Raw genomic sequence first — 21,087 nt, forward strand, 5'->3', positions numbered from 1 at the left:
AGAGCCATAATCTCCCCATCGACCCTGCCTTGAGTGTGACAGGGGGTGGTGCCCCAACCCCCCAATCGGCCCTACCCTGAGAGTGACTGAGGGTGGCATCGCAACCTCCCAATCCGCCCTGCTCTGTGCATGACAGGGAGCGGCACCCCAACTCCCCAATCAGCCCTGCTCTGAGCCCGACCAGGGGCTGCACCTAGGGATTGGGCCTGCCCTCTGCCACCCAGGAGCAGGCCTAAGCCAGCAGGTCATTATCTCCCGAGGGGTCCAGACTGCGAGAGGGCACAGGCCGGGCTGAGGGACCCCCCCCTTCCCCCCCGAGTGCACAAATTTTTGTGCACCGGGCCTCTAGTATTATTATAATTGTCCTATTTTATTATTAATTATTGTTAATATCTTACTGTGCCTAATTTATAAATTAAACTTCATCATAGGGTTTTGTACTATCCCCAGTTTCAGGGTTTCACTTGGGGTCTTAGAACATGTCCCCATGGATAAGGAGGGATCATTGCATAAGTGATTTCCAGGGGCAGCAGGAAGCATAAGCATGTTTTGATGTGATACCAATCGCTCTTTAAGATAGAGTCATGTGTTAAGTAGATCATTGCTTTGAAAACTCAGGTGCCACCAAGCGTCGTCTTCCCACAGGACCTTCACTCCTGGCATCAGCTGCAGTGCCCAGAGCTCTGCCAGGAGCTAGCTCTTATCCTTGTAGAAGAAAAGTCTTACTGAAGATGGTAGAGGAGTAGCCCACTGCTTAGTCTTTCTCCTACAATCTCTGTTATCTCTCCCCTTTCTCAGGAGTGACCGTGTCTCTCAATATTTGGGGTCTTCACCACAACCCTGCCGTCTGGGAAAACCCCCAGGTATGACTGTCTTCCACATAAATACTTCAGAGAACCAATGCCATGCAATTCACTTCCTGTTAGCGCTGCATGGAAGTGGAAAATGATACAGCAAACAAAAATAAACATAAAAACCAAAAATGTCAAACTTTCCCACTAAAGGAAAAGGGTCCTTTCCCTCTATTCCTACCTTATCTTTGCTTTGAATGAACAAATTGGCCTAACGTCACACGGGCTGCTCTAATTGCTGCGGCCATTTACTCAGCAAGCTCTGCCACGCACTTACCTAGATATCTGCACGAGAGCCAATGGTCAGTAGTAATACAGGTCACTAAAGCCCCCTTCTCCTGGATTTCACAATCAGGGTTCTGGAAGGAAATCAAGTATCCCCTCATGCTGGGCAATTTGAGAAGAGTTTTATGAAGGAACTTTTGATAAAGGTATGGATTAGGGTTTTAAAAAAGCAAAATGGAGCAAATAACTGCCAAAGGGCTTACCACTTCCTGGCCTGGTGAGACATGGGAGAGAGGGTGACGAACCTGGAGAGAGAGAGCTTCTGGAAAAGGCCATCAGACAGGAGCCGTGGCTGTCAGTCAAGCATGCAGCCCACCTTAGACAACCTGTCAGGTAGGGGCCCAGGAAGTAAATACCCTGAATGCTCTCTCCTCCCACCCTCAGGCCTCCTATCAATATATTTTCTTGGCCAAACCCAACAGAACAACATGTGAGTCAGCTTCTTAGAGCCCAGAGCAGGGAGGAGAAAGGATCTAGAGAGACAAAAAGAAGAGGTGTAGCATACCTGAGTTCCTTCATTCCATATTCTCAAAACTTTAAACACATGTTTGATGCTTCCTTTTACAAAAGCTGCTAGGGTTAAAGATCGGTTCCATGTAATGGGAAGTTGAACTGCATATCCCAGTAACAATGATCACGCAATCATTTTGACTTGACTTCTAAGTAGGTGCTCTCTTACCTCCAAAGTGAAAACCATACCACTGGCCATAGCATTTCTGCTTTCCCCTTACTTAGTCTGGGTAGCAGATTAGTCAATTGGGAAGTCAGACATGGTCAGAGGTCTGGAGTTGCACTATCCAGCCTGGTAGCTATTAGCATATGAGGCTATTGAGCACTTGAAATGTGGTTGGTCAAAACTGATGTGCTGGAAAAAATTCACACTGGATTTTGAACATGTACCCCAAAATGTGAGCTATTTCCTTAGTAACTATGTATATTGGGTAGATGTTGGAATGATATTTTCTGTTAAATAAATTCCATGATTTAAATTCATTTCATCCTTTAAAAATGTGATTACTAGAACATTTGAAATTACATATGTGGTTCACAGTATATTTTGGTTGACCAGTACTAAGTAGTAGCTTAAGAATGTGCTAATAGTGTTGGGGGTGACCTCTCATTTCAGGTCTTTGACCCCTTGAGGTTCTCTCCGGATAATTATGATAAGAGACACAGCCACTCCTTCCTACCATTCTCAGGTGGACCAAGGTGAGGACAAGTTGAAGCTGTTGAAAATATACAAAAATGTTTACTTGGAGACAGCATTTTTCCTTTAGTCCCTCAGCTCTGTAAATTCTTCCATGGAGCCTTATCTTCTCACCTGACCATGAGGACATCTTGGTGCCTAGTTGAACCTCTGAAAGGGCCAGTTAGTTTCACAAAGGACAATGCCCTCTCTATCACATCCTAGGTCAGTGATGGCGAACCTTTTGAGCTCGGTGTGTCAGCATTTTGAAAAACCCTAACTTAACTCTGGTGCCGTGTCACATATAGAAATTTTTTTTATATTTGCAACCATAGTAAAACAAAGACTTATATTTTTGATATTTATTTTATATATTTAAATGCCATTTAACAAAGAAAAATTAACCAAAAAAATGAGTTCACATGTCACCTCTGACACGCGTGTCATAGGTTCGCCATCACTGTCCTAGGTAGTCACGCCTCAGAAAGCTATCCCATGAGACAAGCAGCTGCTCAGAGGCTCAATGTAGTCCACCCCCAATGCAAGTGGGCTGCATTTATTTTTTTCTAATAATAGAAAAAGGGTTTTTTTTATTTTAGCCTTATTGATGTATGCCTGACATATAAAATTCTAAGATCTTTAAAGTGGACATCATGATGATTTCATATACATCTTCACTGTGAAAAAATTCCTCCCCATCCTTCACCTCATGTATTTATCTGTGTGTGTGTGTGTGTGTGTGTGTGTGTGTGTGTGTGTGTGTGTGAAATACATACCACTGTGTAATTGTAACTTACTTTCTTAGCACATCACAATTATAAAATGCAGTGATATGAACGACAGTCACCATGTGTTCCATCAGATCCTCACAGCAGAAACAACTCTGAGCAATGCCAAGTGCCACCTTGGTTAGGGAGACCCTTGCATTGGGGCCTCCCGGCTCACATTCTCTCAGGAGACCATGTAAACCCAGAGTACAAGAAGGTTTGTATGGCATTTAGAATGAACATGTTGCTTTACTGGGATCATCAGACTTGCTCTTCTAGTATTGTATTGCAGAGTCAGGAGAAACACGTTTGTTCGGGTATCTCTGCTTTTCTCTCGGTGTCTGCAGGAACTGCATCGGGCAGCACTTCGCCATGACTGAGTTAAAGGTGGCCATTGCCATGATTCTGCTCCGCTTCAAGATTACGCCCGACCCCACCAGGCCGCTTACCATTGTACCTAAGATCCTCCTCAAACCCAAGAATGGGCTTTACTTGTCCTTGAAAAAAATTTCCTAATGTTAGAGCCCAGGCTAGAATGATTATAAAATTAAATTGCTACTAATGGTTCAAGAACATGGAAAGGAATCAAAGTATGGTGGGAAGGTCATGGGTAGGTGCGATAGAGGTCTCTGTGGAGCTGCATGTTATCCAAAAACATTCCTAGGAGACATAGGGTGTCACCTAGATCTGTTTCTATATGATTTTGAGAGATTTTCCCATCTTTTCTGTTTGATTTTGGCTACTATTAATGCTATATACCAAGAAGTTTGATAAGAGACTTCCATACATGTTCTGTTGTTTTTTAAAATAGCCTTCAGAATGACATAGTAACACGTGAATGTATTCTCACTATAAGAGATTTCCAACACTAGAAAAAGCATGTAGAATAAAAACTAAAAATCCATTTCACATAGCAAACCCCTCCCTGCCCTGGCAAATCATGCTGCTTTTTCTAAAAACAGAATAGTTTGGTATGCATCCTTTCAAACATTTTCCTATACATTTCATATGTACATTTGTATGTACGTATTCTTATAGATGGGATCATATCCATATTGTTCTTGCTTTTTATCACTTAATAAAAATACATCTCATTCCCAATCCTGGCTCATGATGTACCATTATTTATTTAACTATCTTCCTATTAATAGATATTTAACTTATTTGTAGTTTTAAAAACATGCTTATTGGCCATTTGTGTTTATTTTTGTTTTGTTCTCTATGATTTGTGCATCTTCTATGTTTCTTTTTCTATGAAGTTGTCTTTTTCTTATTGATTCATATCAGTTCTTCATATGTTATGGATAATAATCCTTGATTGTAACTGTTCTTTGTAATTTTTCTCATTTTCCTTTTTAAACAATACTTATGTTGTCAGTTACCATATAGAACTTCTACATTTTCATGAAGTAACATAAACTTTTCTGCATGGTTTCTGGCTTTGAGTATTAGCTAACAAAGCCTTCATTTGGAATATTGTCACGATAACCTTACATATTTTCCTGGTGCTAACAACTCTCGTGAAGCCTGAACATGAATTTCTTTTTTTTCTTTTTCTTTTTTAAATATATTTGTATGATTTCAGAGAGGAAGGGAGAAGGAGTGAGGGGTAGAAACATCAATGATGAGAGAGAATCATTGATTGGCTGCTTCCTACATGCCCCCTACTGGGGATTGAGCTGCAACCGGCATGTACCCTGACTGGGAATCGAACCATGACCTCCTGGTTCATAGGTCTATGCTCAACCACTGAGCCACCACAGCCGGCAGCAATTTCTTAATGATTTTCAGATTCATCACTCATTTGACGTTTAAGTGCTTACTACATATCAGATCTTTTGATAAGCATTAGAGATTCAGTGGGTTAATAGACACAGTCCCTGCCCTCATGGAGCTGGTATTCCGAAATGGAAGATGAATGACAGATAGTTACAAATTATATTAAGTGCCCTGAGGAAATGAGTGGGCTGAGCTACACAGTAATCAAGGGGAACTTACTTTGAATTGGTTTATCTAGAAAATTCTCTTTAAGAAGGTGACATATAAGTTGAAACCTGAAAGACGATCATGGAAGCTACCCCTACTTTTTCTCATGGGCCTCCTAGCAGCAAAATGATGGCACTTTGAAAGAGCATGAGTGAGGCCATGTGTCCCTGTCACACGTCTAAGAGGGAGAAATGGACTGGGAAGCGGTAGGTTAATGGTGAGTTGTTTTGTACACATTGAATGGGAGGTCCTGGAGGACCCCAACAGAACAGATGCCCAGGAGGCAATGAAAACCCATGAGAAAGACCTGAGCTGGGGAAGCTATTACCAAGCCACGTTATAATGCCACACTCAATGCTGCTATGAATATTTTTAACAAATATCTTTGTAAACTTGTTTAATGTTTTGTAAGATAAATCTTAGAAGTAGAATTTCTGGATTCGAGTTTATGAGGGCCCCCCATTGAATCTTCAGTATAAGAATGTGAAAATACAGGTTAGACTTCTCTGGGCATCCAAGACAGGTCAAACTTACCCTCCTCCTCTGGACACGAAAAAATATGTTCATCAAATAATTAATTACCTTGGGGAAAATTAAGAGTCCAGCCATTTTATGTTTATGTTGTCATTGAATCAAATGCCCCCAAATATTTTTTCCACTCATGGTACAACTGAAATTCTTCAAACACCTTTTCTAATGACTCTGGACACCATTATGAAGTGTGTCTTCAGTCACCAGGGCAGTGCCCAGGTGGACAGTTCAGTGACTAAAAGACAAAAAGTAAACTCATTCACCAGGAGCTATTTCATCCATGAGCATGCTGTTCCACCTCTTCTCTTCCAACATCTCCAGATCCCTCCTGGAGGCAAAATTTAACAAGACCAAACTCATCCGCCTTGGTCAACACACTTTCCTGCATCACAATGACCTGGTTTACAAATCAGCCATCCGAACTTCCATTTTAATAACTATTGTCCGGTGGCCCATGAGCACACAGATTTTTCTTGGGCTTTGCGTTGCCTGAGACCTCCATAAACCGACCGGTTGCCTAAGACACAAACCCTGGTGATGGAGGCCTCCTCTGTGGTGGTTGGATAGTATCTAGCATACAGGAAGTCCTCAAGAAGTAAATGGAAGCTAAACGTGATGCAGGGCAGGGCCAGTTCTAGAATCCCAAAAAACTAACCTCCAGCCAGGGCTCTCTCTACTAAGGCCACCCCCACATCTCCCCAGGGATCCCATCAATAGCCACTCCACTCAGCCCCCCAACCTGGACAGAATCCCCCCTCTGCACAGGAAAAGGCAGGTTGCTAGACCAGCATCCATCTTCCCAGGGACTGTGTAAACTCTGCCACCTGGTTGCTATTCAAGATATTGCAAGCTACCATGGAAGTCCTGCCATTTCCATGAGAAGCACATGCCTCGGATAGCTGGTCCCAGAAGATGAGGGATGTGGAGCAGACCTGGGCGGAATGAATGCACGGCCTGGAGCCACACCTGGCTGGACCCAGCCAGCCAGGCTCAGAGCAGCAGGACTGTCCCAGCCGACCTGCAGGCACAGGTGTGAGGAGCATGGCTGTTGTTGAAGCCTCTGAGTTTGGGAAAGTTTGTTTGTCTTTCTCTCTCCCTCTCCCTTTCTCTCTGAAATTAATAAAAATATATTTTAAGAAAAGCAAAAAAAAAAAAAAGATATTGCAAGCTATAGGGAGGGGAGGGGTGGGGGGCGGGGGCGGAGATAAAGAATAGAAACAAACTTGTGGCAAAAAAATAGAGCCACACATTTCGTAAGCAAACTTTTAGAAAGTGTTTGGCCTCAAAGCAAACTGGAATCCACTGCCCCCCTCGCTACTTACTGTGGTGTAACGGAGTAAATGTAAAAGTATTCAACCCTTAGGAAACCAATAGTGAGCATGTACATTACAAGACCCTCAGAAAGGCTTATCTTCTTTGATGGAGACATTACATTCCTGAGAGTCTGTCCTAAGGAAGAGCCATTACTTGAGAGGTTTAATGGAAAGGGTCAGGAACTAAGGCCATTCAGATAGAGGCAGTGTCAGAATACAGAGATCCATGGGGAGTGGCCAGGAATCAGCCCTTCAACCCGACCCCAGACAGGAACTGAGGTGAATGGGGAAAAGGAGGACCGGTCATTCAGGAGATGGTGGGGCTTCAGGGCAAGAGACTGCGGTTGTGCTTTCCAGGTAAATGGGAGCCCATTGGGCTCAGCTGATCTGTCAACCACCCAGCGCAGCTGGCCGACTTGCAGACTAATTCCGGACCTTTCTTGGTAAAGAAGGAGCTTTGGGAAGAAGTAAACATTTTTAATATTCTCAGCGGGGCCAGGTGGCAGGAGTGCGCCTAGGGTAGGCAATAGCTGGTGGGCAATGGTAATGGGCTGTGGTTGGCAGACAGGTGGCTGTGCATGGTGGCCCTGGGTCTGCAGGATGCCAGGTCTTTACATTGGGATCTCACCAAAAATATGAAGTATATTCTCTTTTAAATGTTCATTTAAGGAAAAGAAAACTGAGACCTAGGGAGGTTAACTGGTTGATGCATATTAATTCATTCAAAAACACCAAGCACTGGTTCTATGCTGGGACTATGCCAGATGCCTGGGGATGCCCCGCCCTCCAGGAGCTCACAGACAGAGCAGAGTCCACCCTGTGAGTGTGGTAGGGAAAGAGGTGTCAGAGAATCATCCTGAAGGAGATGAGGACGCAGAATGAAAAAGCATAAGTCCTGAACATGAACACTGAGATGTGAAACAGCCTGGGAGGGGAGGAAGGGTGGGAGATTAGAGTATGCGGAGTCGCAAAAAGCCTCCAGTGTGGCCATCTAGTGGCAACTCTAGATAGTGCAGGCAAAGCTGAAAGGAAGATAATGATGGCTGTTTTTAACCCTCACTGAACATTTACTAAATGCTTTCTATACGTATTTAACTCATTTACTCGTCACCACAAACCTATACGGTAGCTATAATTTCACCCTTTGTTTTCATATTCAGGCACTGAAAAATTGGCAGGGTGCGATTTGTCCAGGACAGTCTGGTTTCAAGCCCATGTCCACAGCCACTAAGCTGCACTGGCCTGGAGGTGTGAAGGGCTGATCCTGGTTGGCTGTGTTTGGGAAAGGTCTCTCTAGTGGCAGAATGGGGGGTGGTGTGAGGGTTCAACAAGAGTGAAAACAAAATAACCCCGGCAAGATTGAGACTGGAAGCCGGGGAGCTGGTGGTAGGGGTAAGGGAGGGGCATTCAGTGTGAATCCATCCCTGGCCTGGGTGGATGGGTGCAGATGCCACTCACAGGAACAAGGGCTTAGGTTGGTGAAAGTCCAGGAATTCTATTTTGGACCTGAGGTGCTTGAGGAGTTGAGAACAAGGCAACAGTGTCCTGGAGGGGATGGGGCTGAAGGCGTGAATTTGGAAGTTGATACTTCAAAGGAAGTACTATAAATAATGGAGTGGATAAGGTCCCCAGGTCATTCTTTGAACAAGTATTGACTGGGGACCTCCTGTTTTTTCAGCTTGTGCTGGACACACCGGGCAGATGAGGTTTGTGTCTCACCGAATCCAGAGTTCACAGTGTTGTCCAGAGAGCAGCACCATGACCAACGTGGGAGCCTGGGGGGCTGAGGGCAGGTGGTCAGGAGCAGCTCCTCAGGAAAAATGGCTCCTAGCCTATTGTGTTAGGAGCAGGGGATCAAATAAGACATTGTATCTTGTAACAAGAAGATGGGACTATACCAGTAGTGCCCGTGGTGAGAGCAGTCTCTGCAGAGTGTTGGGTGTGAAAGACATGGAGTGAGTGGGAAGGACGGAGGCAGAAACAGCAAATGCCCACCACTTCTCTTAGACTCTTGTAGGGGCCTCTCTCCGCTTTCCCAGATGCAGCTTTCCAAGGGGACTGTAAGGGCTGTGATGGTAAGCATTCTGTTTTCTTCTTCAGCTCCCATTTCTCTCTCTCTCTCTCTCTCTCTCTCTCTCTCTCTCTCTCTCTCTCTCTCACTCTCTCTCTCTCCCCACCTCATTTTCTCCTCAAGACAGTGGGTCCAGTTACACAACCTGATAGGATCAGAATGGGGCTTCGGTGAAAAAGCTTCCTACAAGCCATACGGAAGCCTTCAGCTTCGTGTGGAAATCACCATCACTGTGCTCAGGTGTGGGGGGGAAGTCCCTTGTTTCAGGACATTAGCTCTTAAGGCATGGAAGATGCTTCCATCAGCTTTCTCTGCCCACCGGAGTTCCCTCTCCTCCCTGACCCTTTCCCCACTTTTCCAGTACCTGTCTTCACCACCCTCATCCCACACCCCCAAGTTTACAGCGGGAACTGGTTTACAGCCCAGTTATTCATTTGCAAAGTCCGTGTACAGACTGTACCGGCCTCAGCAGTGCAGAACGAACCTGTGCTACCAGCCCCATTGTGGTGTTGCCTCCAGAGGTCCAAGAGAGCAGCTGGGCCCAGCATATTCTGGACCCTCCAGCCATGCAGAGCCTCTAGCCTGCCTCTCACCCTGACTTGCTACATGACTTGGGCAAGTGCCATCCCATCCAAGTCTTCAGGTTCCATGGTGCAAAATGGGCTGGGCTTAAGGATTTTGCTAGCTCTTACACACTGTGGTCTTGCATCCATGTAATAATAATAAAAATATAAATAAATCACTAATATTTATTGTGCACTAACTGTGCTAGACACTATTCTATGTATTTTTTTAATCCTCACCAAAGGACATTTTTTTATTGTGTGTGTTTGTTTTTTGTTTGTTGTTGTGTTTTGGTTTTTTTTTTCGAGAGAGAGAGAGAGAGAGAGAGAGAGAGAGAGAGAGAGAGTGGGAGACAGAGAGAGAGAGTGAGAGAGAGAGATTGGTTGCTTCCTATATGTGCTCCAGCCAGGGAACAAACCTGCAACCTAGGTATGTTCCCTGACTGGGAATCAAACCCACAACCTTTTGGTGTACAGGACAAAGCTCCAACCAACTGAGCCACCCTGCCAGTGCACTATTCTATGTATTTTATGTGCAGTTTCTTTTAATTGTCACAACATCTCTTATTAGATAGCCCCCATTTACTGCCCCAATTTACAGATGAGTAAGCCAGAGCTCTGGGGTGGAGTTGACTTACCCAAGGTCACAGATACTAAGTGTCAAGGTGGCTGAATCAGGCTGCCTGACCCAGACCTGGGCTCTAAACCTCCCACTTGAGGGCAAAATCCCTGGCTTTTTTACTAACTGTTCACCTGAGCTTCAGACCTGAACTGAGAACCCATTGTCCTCCTCCGTCGCCTGTAGATGCCACACCGCTCCTAAATGCCATGTGTCCATAAATGCAGTCACCCGCACACATTCCTGCTTGTCCTCTGGCACCTGCCATTCTCGGTGCTATTCACTAGCATATATTGGGCCTTTGTGAGAATCAGAAAAAGGCGCCCTCCCCTGCAGGCTGACCCAGGCCCGAGCCAGCTTGCAAGGCCTGGGGAGTGGAGGCACAGGCTGCACAACCTAGAGCAGTGTCCCGGCTCCATCATCTTCCACTTTGCTCAGGACTGTACTGGGACTCATCCCCTTTGACATAACTCTCTCTCTCTCCTGCCTCTCCAGGGGGCTAAGGTCTGCAGCAAACATGGTGTCCTCTGAAATAATGCCCCAAGGCAGAAGCCACTGGGCATCCAGACAATTTCTGGAAGGGCCACAAGAGGAGCCCTGGAGGCCTAGCTGCCCTAGAAGTCCATGGGAAGATGGAGAAAGGAGCTGGCACAACCTGTAGGGCAGTGGTTCTCATCCTGTGGGTCGCGAGCCCTTTGGGGGTCGAACGACCCTTTCACAAGGGTGGCCTAAGACCATCCTGCATAGCAGATATTTACATTACGATTCATAATAGTAGCAACATTACAGTTATGAAGTAGCAACGAAAATAATTTTATGGTTGGGGTCACAACATGAGGAACTGTATTTAAAGGGCCAGAAAGTTGAGAACCACTGCTGTAGGGGTTCCTAGGGACAAGTCATGGGAGGGTCTCTGGTCCCAGTGCCTAAGGGGGACGAGCCCCACCTGAAGCTCAAGTTCAAAGGCTACACTGAATCTGCTCTTCCTGTGAAGTGTGCAGCCACCAGATGGCAGCCGAGGTTACAGGCAGACCAAAACCATCCCCCCCACACACAAAATAAAACAAACAAACAAAAATCTGAAGGCCATAAGGAACAATGATGTTCAGAAGAGCTTATCACCGATCCCAGGACCTTCAACAAGAGAGGGAGAGAGGGAGAGAGAGAGAGAGAGAGAGAGAGAGAGAGAGAGAGAGAGAACATGTGTGTGGGTGTGCCCTTTTGTGTATGCACCTGTGTGGGATTGAGGGGTATGGACAGATTTACAGCTGGACAGATAACTGAGGTTTAGTTCCTTCCTTCCTTTGAGTCTCTTCACCAAGCCCAGGGCTTCCCTTCCCCTGAGTTCAACCCTGTCCTGGGTGCTAGTGACACACAGAGGGAAGTGACCCCATTCTTGCCCTTGAAGATCAATCAGGCTGGAGCTGGACAAAGGCAAGTGAACAGACAGCAAGTTGAGGGGAGGCTGGGGGAGCCCAGAGCAAGCACCTAACTCAGGGGTGGTGGGAGGAGCTTCCCAGAGGAGCGGCATCTAAGCTGGGCCTAGATGGTCTTCTGGCAAATCCTGGTGCCACAGTAACATGCATTATCTCCTTCCTCCCTCAGCAGCCCTGAGGGAAGACTTGACAGAACCAGTTTGCTGGCAAGTGGGTGGAGCACCTGAATGGTCCCACCAGCAGTGAGACCACAGCTGGAATCTGAACCCAAGTCTGCAAGACTCTCACTCTCAAAGCCTTGGCCACTGTGTGTTCTTCCAGGGACTGAAAACTGGAAGGGGGGATAATGGGGGCGGGGGGTCTAGGCCCCTGGTCAGATCTGGAGGGGGGGCAGGTGCTTCCTGCCCTGGTCCCAGAGCAAGTCTGACAGCTCCAGCCATCTGACTCACCTGTGGGGTTGGTCCAAGGGGACAGGGCAGAGTGTGTGTGACTTGGGTCACATCCCCTCCCAGTGACACTCCACACTCCACACCTCACCTCTACCCAGCTGTAGTCCAGATCTGATGGCTCCTGGAAGCACAATACGCAAGTAGTACTTCTGCTCATTATACCCTGAGCATGAGTGAAGTAATCTTGGAAATCACCTCGACGGCCTGGCGCTCTGGCCTATATGTAACAGGGGACACTCAAGATAGAACTCCAGGCTGGAAGTTCCTCCTCACGTCTAATTGAAGTAAGCTGTGCTGCAATCTACCTTAGATCTGCAGTTCCTGGGTGGAGCCTGCAGGGCCTGAATTTGGGCGTAATCTACTCTGTAACCCTGTGAAATCCACACGTGTTAGGTAGAGGAAGAAAAAGAAAGGTGCAAATCCTATTCCAGGAAGTAGGAGGAGCAAGAATGAGAGAGAGACCCTGCTGGCCCTAGAGCCAGGATGTGCGCAATTTGAGCCTTCTGCCCGGAGAGCAAGTGGAGGGGGGGCGGGGTGGGGGGCGATGATGCGGCACAAGGAAGGGAGACTCCATGAGGGACTTTCCCCTCCACGGGTCACATCAGGGCAGCTTGGGCCTGTGCGGAGGGTGGGGGCAGGGGGGAGCAATGGGGAGACCAGCTGGAAATAGAGAAAGGATGCAATGGGAGAGGGGACGGTGAGCGCCGAGCTCAGGTGGAGGGAGCGAGGGAGACCGGGCCGAGGCAAGGAGATGAAGATAAGAACAAAGGCCAAGAGACGCCCCCAGAAAGAGGCAGAAACCGTGATGGAGATCGGAGATCGATAAAGGCTGGGAGAGCCGGTCCGGGTGGAGAGGTCCTTAACGGGGAGAAAGGAGTGGGAAGGAGGCGGGAAGGCGCAAAGCAGCACCGGCCATGTGGGGTTTCCTGCGCGCCCACCCCACCGCCCCGCGGCTCGGGCCCGCCCCCTCATCTGTCACTCCCGGAGCTTGGAATCCCCTCCCGCCCCAGCCCACGGGCTCCCGCCCCAGACCCGTGAGCGCCGCCCCCCTCGGGACGGGCTGTGCCGCCCGGATAGATGGTGGGGGGCCCAGCTGGTACGTTATCAGCCTCCTCCAGGAGCCAGCCTGAGCCGCTCAGCGGCTGCCTGTCGGAGATTAGGCCCCCGGAGGGTCATTAAGCGCCGCCCTGGCCCGAGCCCAGCCTCCTCTCCCTCCCTCATCTGGCCAGTCGGGCAGGTGGGAACCAGCGATAAGGATTGGGGGCTCCAGCAGTTCTGGGGCCGACAGCCCCTTGCCCCCTGCCCCCTGTCAGGGCAGGAACAAGAGAGGGGGGGTAGAAAGGTCAGTGCCAGCCCAGCACCTGCAAGGACCCCCGGAGTTCCCACCATCCCGGTCCTGCCAGCATGGGGCGGGGCTGAAGAGGCCCCGGAACCTGGGCAGGCCCCTGCGAGCCCATCCCACCTGGTAAAACCTAACAGGTGAGAGGCCAGGCTTCACTTGCTGCAGAGGGGTGATGGCTCTGACTCTGGGCCCTAGCAGGCCTGGGGGGCCGGACTCAAACCCACCCCACCCTCGGGACACCTTGGGGGCAGCAGTGGCAGGGAATGTAGCTTCATGCAAGGAGAATCGGATCCAGGCAGCCAAAGCTCAGACCTGAGGCTGGAGAGGAGGAAGAGGTATTCTGCCGCTAGGAACCTCCCTCTCTCCTTCAGTCCCCCAGCTCTGCCCTCTGGGCTAATCAAGGAAGACTTCCTAAGGAAGAGGAACCTTGTTTGGGCCAAGAAAAAAAGGAATATGCAGAGTTGAAACTAGCAGAGGTGGGTGAGGAGGCATCCGCCCAGGGGGTGGCTGCTTGAAGTACAATTCCCAAGCAGCATTTCTGCTCATGATACTCTGAGCATGAGGGAAGTGATCTTGAAAATCATCTTAATCATCACTTGAGCAAAAGCCTAGAGGGGGGATCACAAGAGCTACCGCCACAATTCACTGAGCTGAAGCTCAGAGAGGAGAGGAGGTTTGCCCAAGTCCACACGGCAGAGGAAGGGTAAGCCTGGGGCAAAGACCCTACCACCCTTCTGTCCAGGTCTTCCCATGGCTGCAGGCTGCAAACCCCAGTGAGGAGAGAAGGCATCATCCGGACTTCAGATGGGTCGCCCAGGGCATCTGAGTGAAGCCTTAGAACAGCAGAGGCATGGCTACAAACGGTGACGTGAAGACGCTGTGACAGGTTGGGACAGTTGGCAGAGGGAGATCCTGGGGACAAGTGGTCTGCCTCCTGCCTTGCAGCCCCACTCCTCTGCATCTGGGGGTGCTCCGGGGTGAGTCTGACTCTGGTTGTCACCCCAGACAGAGAGACAGACGCTGTTCCCATAAGAATGACAGTCACAGAAGTGAGGGGCCTGCAAGGTCAGCCAGCAGCTAAGTCATGCCTCCTCTCCCTCCTTCCTGCTTCACTCTCACAGGGAGCTTGACTCCACCCCCACCCCACCCCCATCCCCACCCCAGGACTGGTTCTGTGGTGAGACTGGCCAAACCAGCCACAGAGGGGAAGCTGAGTTCAGAGAGGATGGTGACTCTTCCCAAAGTCACACAGCAAGTTGGTGGAGCAGCGGGCACTCAAATCTGCGCTTCCTAAGTCCCTAGTCCAAGACTCTTTCCCATGCAGGAAGCCCACCCAGAGAGGCTTGTGGAGGGGGTGGAGGGGGTGGAGCTGAATGGGTGAGATATAAGTGAACCCACCACAGTGCCAGGCAGCATGGAGCCGGCGGGAGGCGGTTGTGCTGCCTGGAATAAGGGTGGAGTGGTGAGCTCCCTGGCCCCACGGGGCCTCCTAGAGAGGGCTTCCTGGGTAACCCTCCAATGCCGCCTGGAGAGCAGCGTTGGTATTGATTGTCTCGATTCAGAACGCAAGGTAGGGGCTGCCTGAGGGGCTGTTTCTGAGCCCTGGGAGCCTTCGAAGTACAAAAAGATTTTATTCACAGAAATAAGGCCATTTCCACAGTGAGGGGAGGAAAAGTAGACAGGATGGGAGGTGCTGAGCTGACTGTCTCCTTCAGAAGGGTCTCCTGAATTGAATTGAGTGGGAGACCCCCCAGGAGACCTCAGAGCCACAGCGGAGCCCCATCCCAGGCACAGTCTGAGTTCCGAAGGAGGATTCATAGGAGGGTGGGGTGGGGTGGGGTGTGGTGGAGAAGTCAGCCTGTTGCTGTAGATTCCTGCTCAGAGGCATGGCATTGATTCCAGGCGCCCAGGATCAGCGCTGGGGGCCACCGGCAAGTGGGGTCACATGGGGGTGCTCCGGACCCTGCCCTCCTCCTCCCGGACATTCTCATAGGCATTCTCATGCTCGTTGGACCTGAAAGAGGGTGACAGGGGTCATTACACCTTCCCTCCCATCGCCTTCTCCCTGCCCCATCCTGCACTTGTGAGAACAGCATCTTTCAGAGGAGACTTTTGAGTCCCAGAAGGGGTTCCCCTGACCACATCTGGTCTTGTGCACCTGACACTGGAGGTCTCTCATTACCACCTCCCTGAACCCCCTCCACTGAGCCCCTCCACACAGGCCCCACTGAGCTCTCTTCCCACACAGTGTCCCCCCATTCCTCTCTTTAGAGTCCCTTTCCCCACTGCATCCTTCCTGAGCCCCAATCCACTCACTGAGCACCTTCCCCCACCAAGTCCCTATCCCCTTCCTCTCCCCAAACTAAAGCTTCCTGTCCCCATGGACCTGCGGTCCTCATCAAGCCCCCGGCGCTCACCAGTCCCCTCATGCGCCCTCTCTCCTCACTGAGCCCTGCCCCGCAGGAGTCCCATCCTCCCCTCCAGCTCCGGCAGAAGCACCTGGTCCTGATGTCCCAGCCCCTGGAGCCCCTCACCTGAAGCTGGCGGCCATCGAGGAGTACTTTCCTTCCGTTCCTGCCAGGATCCCATCTTCCTTGTTGCCAACGGTCACGACCATGTTCACAGGCTCCCTGGGGACAGGATTCATCAGGAGAGCTCTCTGGAGCCCCTCCCTTCTTGTACCCCCTTCTCCCCACGTCCAGTAAGGCCTTGCCTGGACTCTGGTTCTCACAAGTCCAAGGGCAGAGGCTGCTGCCCCTTAGCAGAAGCCCCTCTCTCCTGTGGGGCCCCTGGCAGCACCTGATTCTGGCCCCACTCCATGGACCCTCACACCTTTCTGCCTGCTCTACGGTGGGAGCCACAGGTCCCAGCCCAAGACTGGCAGCCTCCCTTTGCTGTTCTTCTGGCTCAGCTCAGCCCCAGAGCAGACCCCGCAGGACTCAGGATCTGCTCAAGATGTCCACAGGACTTTCCCAGGCAGCAGGAGCACCGTGGTCACCAGCCACTGAAGACAGAGCTGGGATCAGTGGAGAAAGGGCAAAGCTCCTGGCCCCTTATTTAAGACTAGAGGCCTGGTGCATAAAATTCATGCACTCAGGGGTGGGGGATCCCTCAGCCTGTTCTGCGCCCTCTCGCAGTCTGGGAGCCCCTGGGGGATGTCCAACTGATGGCTTAGGTCTGCTCCCCTAAGCCAGCGGTTGGACATTCTTAGTGCTGTCGTGGAGGTGGGAGAGTCTCCTGCCACTGCCTCTGCGCTCACCAGCCATAAGCCGAACTTCTGGCTGAGGGGTGCTCCCCCTGTGGGAGTGCACTGACCACCAGGGGCAGCTCCCGCATTGAACGCCTGCCCCCTGGTGGTCAGTGTGCATCATGGCAACTGGTCGTTCCGCCATTTGGTCGATTTGCATATTAGCCTTTTATTATATAGGATTAAACCCCCTGAGTGTGGTCTGTGTCCCACCTCCCTGGAAACTGCTTTCCTGAGGACCCCAGGGAGCCTTACTACTGCTCATCTTGCCTTGGACATTCCACAGGCTGCTCAGACTTACTGTGTCCCAAATTAAACTCAGCAGTTGCCCCAGCTCTGCTTTTGTGTTCTGTGTCTCAGGAGTGGTCTTATCAGAAGCCTAAATGTTTCCCTGTCCTCCCTCCCTCTTGCCTGCTGCTGTCTCCATCCCTCCATCCCAGGGGGCCTGATTCCTAGGCAGCAGATAGTCTAGACATGTCGCCTCTCTGCATTCCCTTGTCACCTCCATCATCCAGACTCTCTCCTGACCTCATGCCCAGCCTCCGCATTGCTCTCCTTGCACATGCCCACTGAGGGCAACCAGAACCACTTGCAAAATTGCACTAGGTCCCCACCGCACTAGCGAGAAGCCCACGGTTCAGCACATTGCTGTTCAGGGGTCTGCTTGGCCTGGGCCGTGCCTTCATCACTGGCCTATCTTGGACCTCTCTATCCCTCTCTCCACCCATGAGATGTGTTTCTCAGTGGGCTGTGCAGGACTACTCCTTGCACCGCGGCCCCAGACCATGTGGGTGAGAGCTGGGGCAGCTGCAGCCTTGCCCCGGGGTTGGCAAATGCTGAGTGGGCCAGATTTCAGCCCAGCCCCTCTACCTCAGTGCCCTGCCCTTAACTCAGGACGCCAGGGCACTCTTCCCTGACTCCAGACTCCATTCCAAGCTACCCTATCCTGAGACTGGCTTGAGGTAAAGGTGCAGTGGAGGCCTTCTTGGACCACCCCTGCTCTCCAGATGGGTCAGGCCTGCACTGCACTCTGCTCTCCCCTTAGGGGCAGTACTTGCACCTCTGCCAGCTGCCTTCAGATCTGCCTCCTTTGCCAATGGGGAGCCTGTGAGCACAGGGGTGCCTGTCCCACTGCCCCTCTGTACCCCCGCATGTGGCACAGCAGCTGACCTCAGGGAAGGACAGAGCCTTCCTTTCCAGAGGTTTCACAGCCCCCATCGTGGGCTGGGCAGCTGTATCAACTATACAGATAGACTCTGAGAAGAGGAGCCATTTCCCCACCCTCCCAGTGAGTGAGCACCGAGCAGTGGGGCCTCGCAGGCAGGTCTGGGAGCCAGTGAGCTGGTGCTGTAGCCCAAGACGTCTGGCCTCAGTGTCCCTTTTACACCATGAGAGGACTGGACCCTAGGTTTCTACTGGAGCAGTAGCCATGGTCCTGGGGCCATCCTGCTGTGGTGGTCCAGCCCCCAGGGTCCCCAGGGTCCCCCCAGGAAGCACTCACGGCTCTTCTTGGCACCAGAAGTGGTTGACAGCAAAGGCGATTGCAACGAGGACCAGGAACACGGCCATGGCGATCAGGCCCTGCATCCAGGGCTGCAGGTTCCCCAGGCCTGGAGGAGGGGAGTGGGAGTGCTACAGTGATCTGGCCACAGTGGGGCTGTGAGTACAGAGTAGGGGGAAGGGCCTCCCACCCCAAGGGCTGGGGCCTATGCTAGAGGTCATCAGCCAGCTGCCAGGGCCAGAGGAGACCTTCTGGGTGGCAGGGGTGGGAAGGAGGACCCATCTGACACTCCACTGAGCTGAAGAAAGAAATGGAGGTTTGGAGGAAGGAAGACAGGAGTTCAAAGGAGGAATGAGGAACTGAGGAGGGAACAGGCCTCATAACACTGTGTCTGAGGTCCAGGCGGCCCAGGGCCCCCTCATCATGGGTCACCTGCAGGGCCCCATAGGGAGTGTCTGGGCCGCAGGGACCAAAGGGCAGCCCCCTGGACAGCCAGCCTCGGCCTGCCACCCAGGGGTGGCCACCCTCCTCCCTGGCTCCCAGCAGGCTGGGCAGCCCAGCGCTGACAGACCGGGCTGGCATCTGGAAGATCCTGTTCTGTAGCAGGAGGGCTCCTAGTGCTGGGTGGGGCATGGGAATGAGAGACAGGCTTGCTGCTCAGCTATGGGTGCCCAGGTGCCCAGAGAGAGTGGGGGGTGGGACAGAACGCGAGACAGAGGGGCTCTCCTCTGGGTCTTCGGGGCCAGGAAGGAAGCTTCAAAACCTGACCCCTTTCAGCTCCTCCAGCTCCGTGCTCAGGGGGTGAGGCCCTGTCCATGCACATCTCTGCCTTCTGACCCTTAAGGGTTATGTTTAACCCTTGACACCACCTCTATCCCTCAAGATTTCTCGGAAGTCTCTGTCCTCAGCCACTGGCAGCCCCAAAGGGCTCTTAACTGCCTGGGCATCACTGTGCTCCGTGAGCCTGAGGAGCCTGGCCCCACAGAGGACATGCACGCATCAGCAGGGAGAGGTCTCAGGAGGGGACAGAGGCTAGCAGGAGGCCTCAGAGGGGTCCTGCCTCCAGCCCAAAACACCAGCATCCTAGTGAAATCCTCTATTTTGAGGCGCCAGGCCGGGCATCAAAAAGCTCACTCTGACTCACTGTCACTCGAAAGTCCTTCCTTAAGTCTACCCTAAAGCCTCCTGCAGGAGTGAAGGCCCTGCCTCTTCTCAGCTCCCTCTGAGCCGGCAGGTACTGGGAAGGAGGCGGGGTTTTGGAATTCTCTGGCCTATGGCCAGGTCAGATCATGCTTCTCTTCTTGGGTAACAGAAGATTCACAGTGTGGTTACCCTGAGTCCCATACTTGCCAAAAAGCAATGTTTTGGAGTCATTGTTTCTCCTAGAAGCAATGGTTTAGACACATTGTTTCCTCAGGTTAGTGGTTGCTCAAGGATTGGGAGTTAGGGCTCAAGCCTTTGGGGGGGTCCTCCTTGCTTCCTCTGAACTCTGCAGCCAACTCCCTCCAGACATACCATATGGCTCTGAGGTGAGACGCAGAGCAAGGGGCAGAGTCTGGGGTAGGAGAGAAGAGTCCAGACTTAGGCTGCAGATGTAGCCTCACAGTGCAGGGCAGACACCAGATCTTGGGGTGTGGTACCTCACTGGTGCCAAGCTCTTCCACGCCCCTGACACGGCAGCCACAGTGGGAGGTAGGCAGGGCGGCTTTATTGTCCTCATATTATGGATGAGAAAGCTGAGTCTCAGAGAGGGGTAGTGATTTGCTCAAGGCCACACAGCAAGACAGAGGCAGAGCTGGACAAAGAACTCAGGTACATGGTGGGGGCCACACTGGAGCACTGTCCCCTACCAAAGTCCAGGAAACTAAAATGAGGGCTTATGCCAAAGCCATGGGCACAAGTGACAGCTCGGCCCCTCCCCTGGCACAAGTGGCTCAGCCCAAACCCTGCTCCCAGGACCCAGCCATCTCTAGGGACATTCCTGCTCCTAGAGCTTGCGTCTCAACTCCTCTCCCCCATCCTAGACCCGACATTTCCCCTGTTGCCTGCGCTTCTCACTCATGGAAAAGAGTCTCAGGCAGAAATCTGGCTCCGAGTTCTCGGCCTTTGGAGGTTCCTCCATGACTCCAGTCTCTGCTCCCCTGTCGGAGCTGCAGGTGTCAAGGGTGGTGACAGAGGCCAGAAGACACCCCTCATCCACACCTGGGTACCAGCACCCAGCCCAGCCCTCCGCACCACAGCCACCGCGGGCCAGTCCTGTGCTCACCTTGTTGACAGCTGGCGGGTGGCACTGCGGAGAGCAGGCCCAGAATGAGCAGGCTGAGGGCTGACATGGCTGCAGGCAGCTCCCAGGCCTCCCCTGAGCTCCTGGAATCTGTGAGGTCTGTGGGTGTGTGCTGAGATCAGCCAGAGCGGAGCCCCGCAGTCTGGCCCTGGAAGAGAGGAGCTGGTAAGGAAGAAGACGAAGTGGGAGGAGGAGGGAAGTGCAGAGAAACTGCCCTCCCTCCCATGGTAATGAGCTGCCAGGCCTGGCCTCCCTGGCGGGTGCCCAGCCCGCAGGAACTGGCATGTGAGGTCACCTTTCAGAGTCTGGCTAAAGAAGTGGGTCTACGGACCAGGGGATGTGGGGAGGGTCGGGACCTCACCTCCAAGCCCAAGGCCTCCCCAGAGTTTTTACATCAGCTCCCCCTTCCTGGCAGGAAGGCTGGGCTCTGGGAAGAGAGTGACACATTATTGCTTCTGCCCTGAATGAGCCCATTGGGTGGGGCCCTTTGGAAGGCAGACAGGAGGATTGAGAAATTTGCTGGTTGGCTGGGGGAGAGTGGGGTAAACCCCAGAAGCCAGGGAAAGGTCAAAGCTACCCCTCCCGCAGAGCCTGGCCTATTTCCTGTTCTCCTCTCACCTGTCCCTACTCAGCCCAGACTCAGTCCTGGGACACAG

At 51.6% G+C, this 21,087-nt stretch overlaps 2 protein-coding genes across 3 annotated transcripts in view; one reads left to right on the top strand and one right to left on the bottom strand.

The window, feature by feature from the left end:
• The window catches only part of LOC102417369 (cytochrome P450 4X1), a 47,861-nt gene extending 43,671 nt beyond the window's left edge, over window positions 1-4,190 (top strand). The window contains exons 10-12 of the mRNA XM_006087279.3: window positions 799-863; window positions 2,263-2,345; window positions 3,437-4,190. Coding sequence (XP_006087341.1) covers window positions 799-863; window positions 2,263-2,345; window positions 3,437-3,605 — 317 coding nt within the window. The 3' untranslated portion in view covers window positions 3,606-4,190. The remainder of the gene's footprint in view (window positions 1-798; window positions 864-2,262; window positions 2,346-3,436) is intronic.
• Window positions 4,191-15,010: 10,820 nt separating this feature from the next.
• On the bottom strand, window positions 15,011-20,870 carry PDZK1IP1 (PDZK1 interacting protein 1). Of its 2 annotated transcripts, none has more exons than XM_006087280.3 (5): window positions 20,793-20,870; window positions 20,414-20,593; window positions 18,148-18,256; window positions 15,934-16,029; window positions 15,011-15,413 (listed from the first exon to the last, which is right to left on the bottom strand). In XM_006087280.3, exons 2-5 carry the CDS (start codon window positions 20,478-20,480, stop codon window positions 15,341-15,343), a joined length of 345 nt encoding a protein of 114 aa, XP_006087342.1. In that variant the 5' UTR covers window positions 20,481-20,593; window positions 20,793-20,870; the 3' UTR covers window positions 15,011-15,340. The 2 variants fall into 2 exon arrangements, with proteins under 2 accessions (XP_006087342.1, XP_023608522.1); XM_023752754.1 differs by having other exon boundaries at window positions 20,414-20,579; window positions 20,793-20,813.
• Between the last annotated feature and the right edge of the window lie 217 nt (window positions 20,871-21,087).

Source organism: Myotis lucifugus, unplaced genomic scaffold (genome assembly GCF_000147115.1).
Source record: "Myotis lucifugus unplaced genomic scaffold, Myoluc2.0 scaffold_37, whole genome shotgun sequence".
In the NCBI taxonomy this organism is placed as follows: domain Eukaryota; kingdom Metazoa; phylum Chordata; class Mammalia; order Chiroptera; family Vespertilionidae; genus Myotis; species Myotis lucifugus.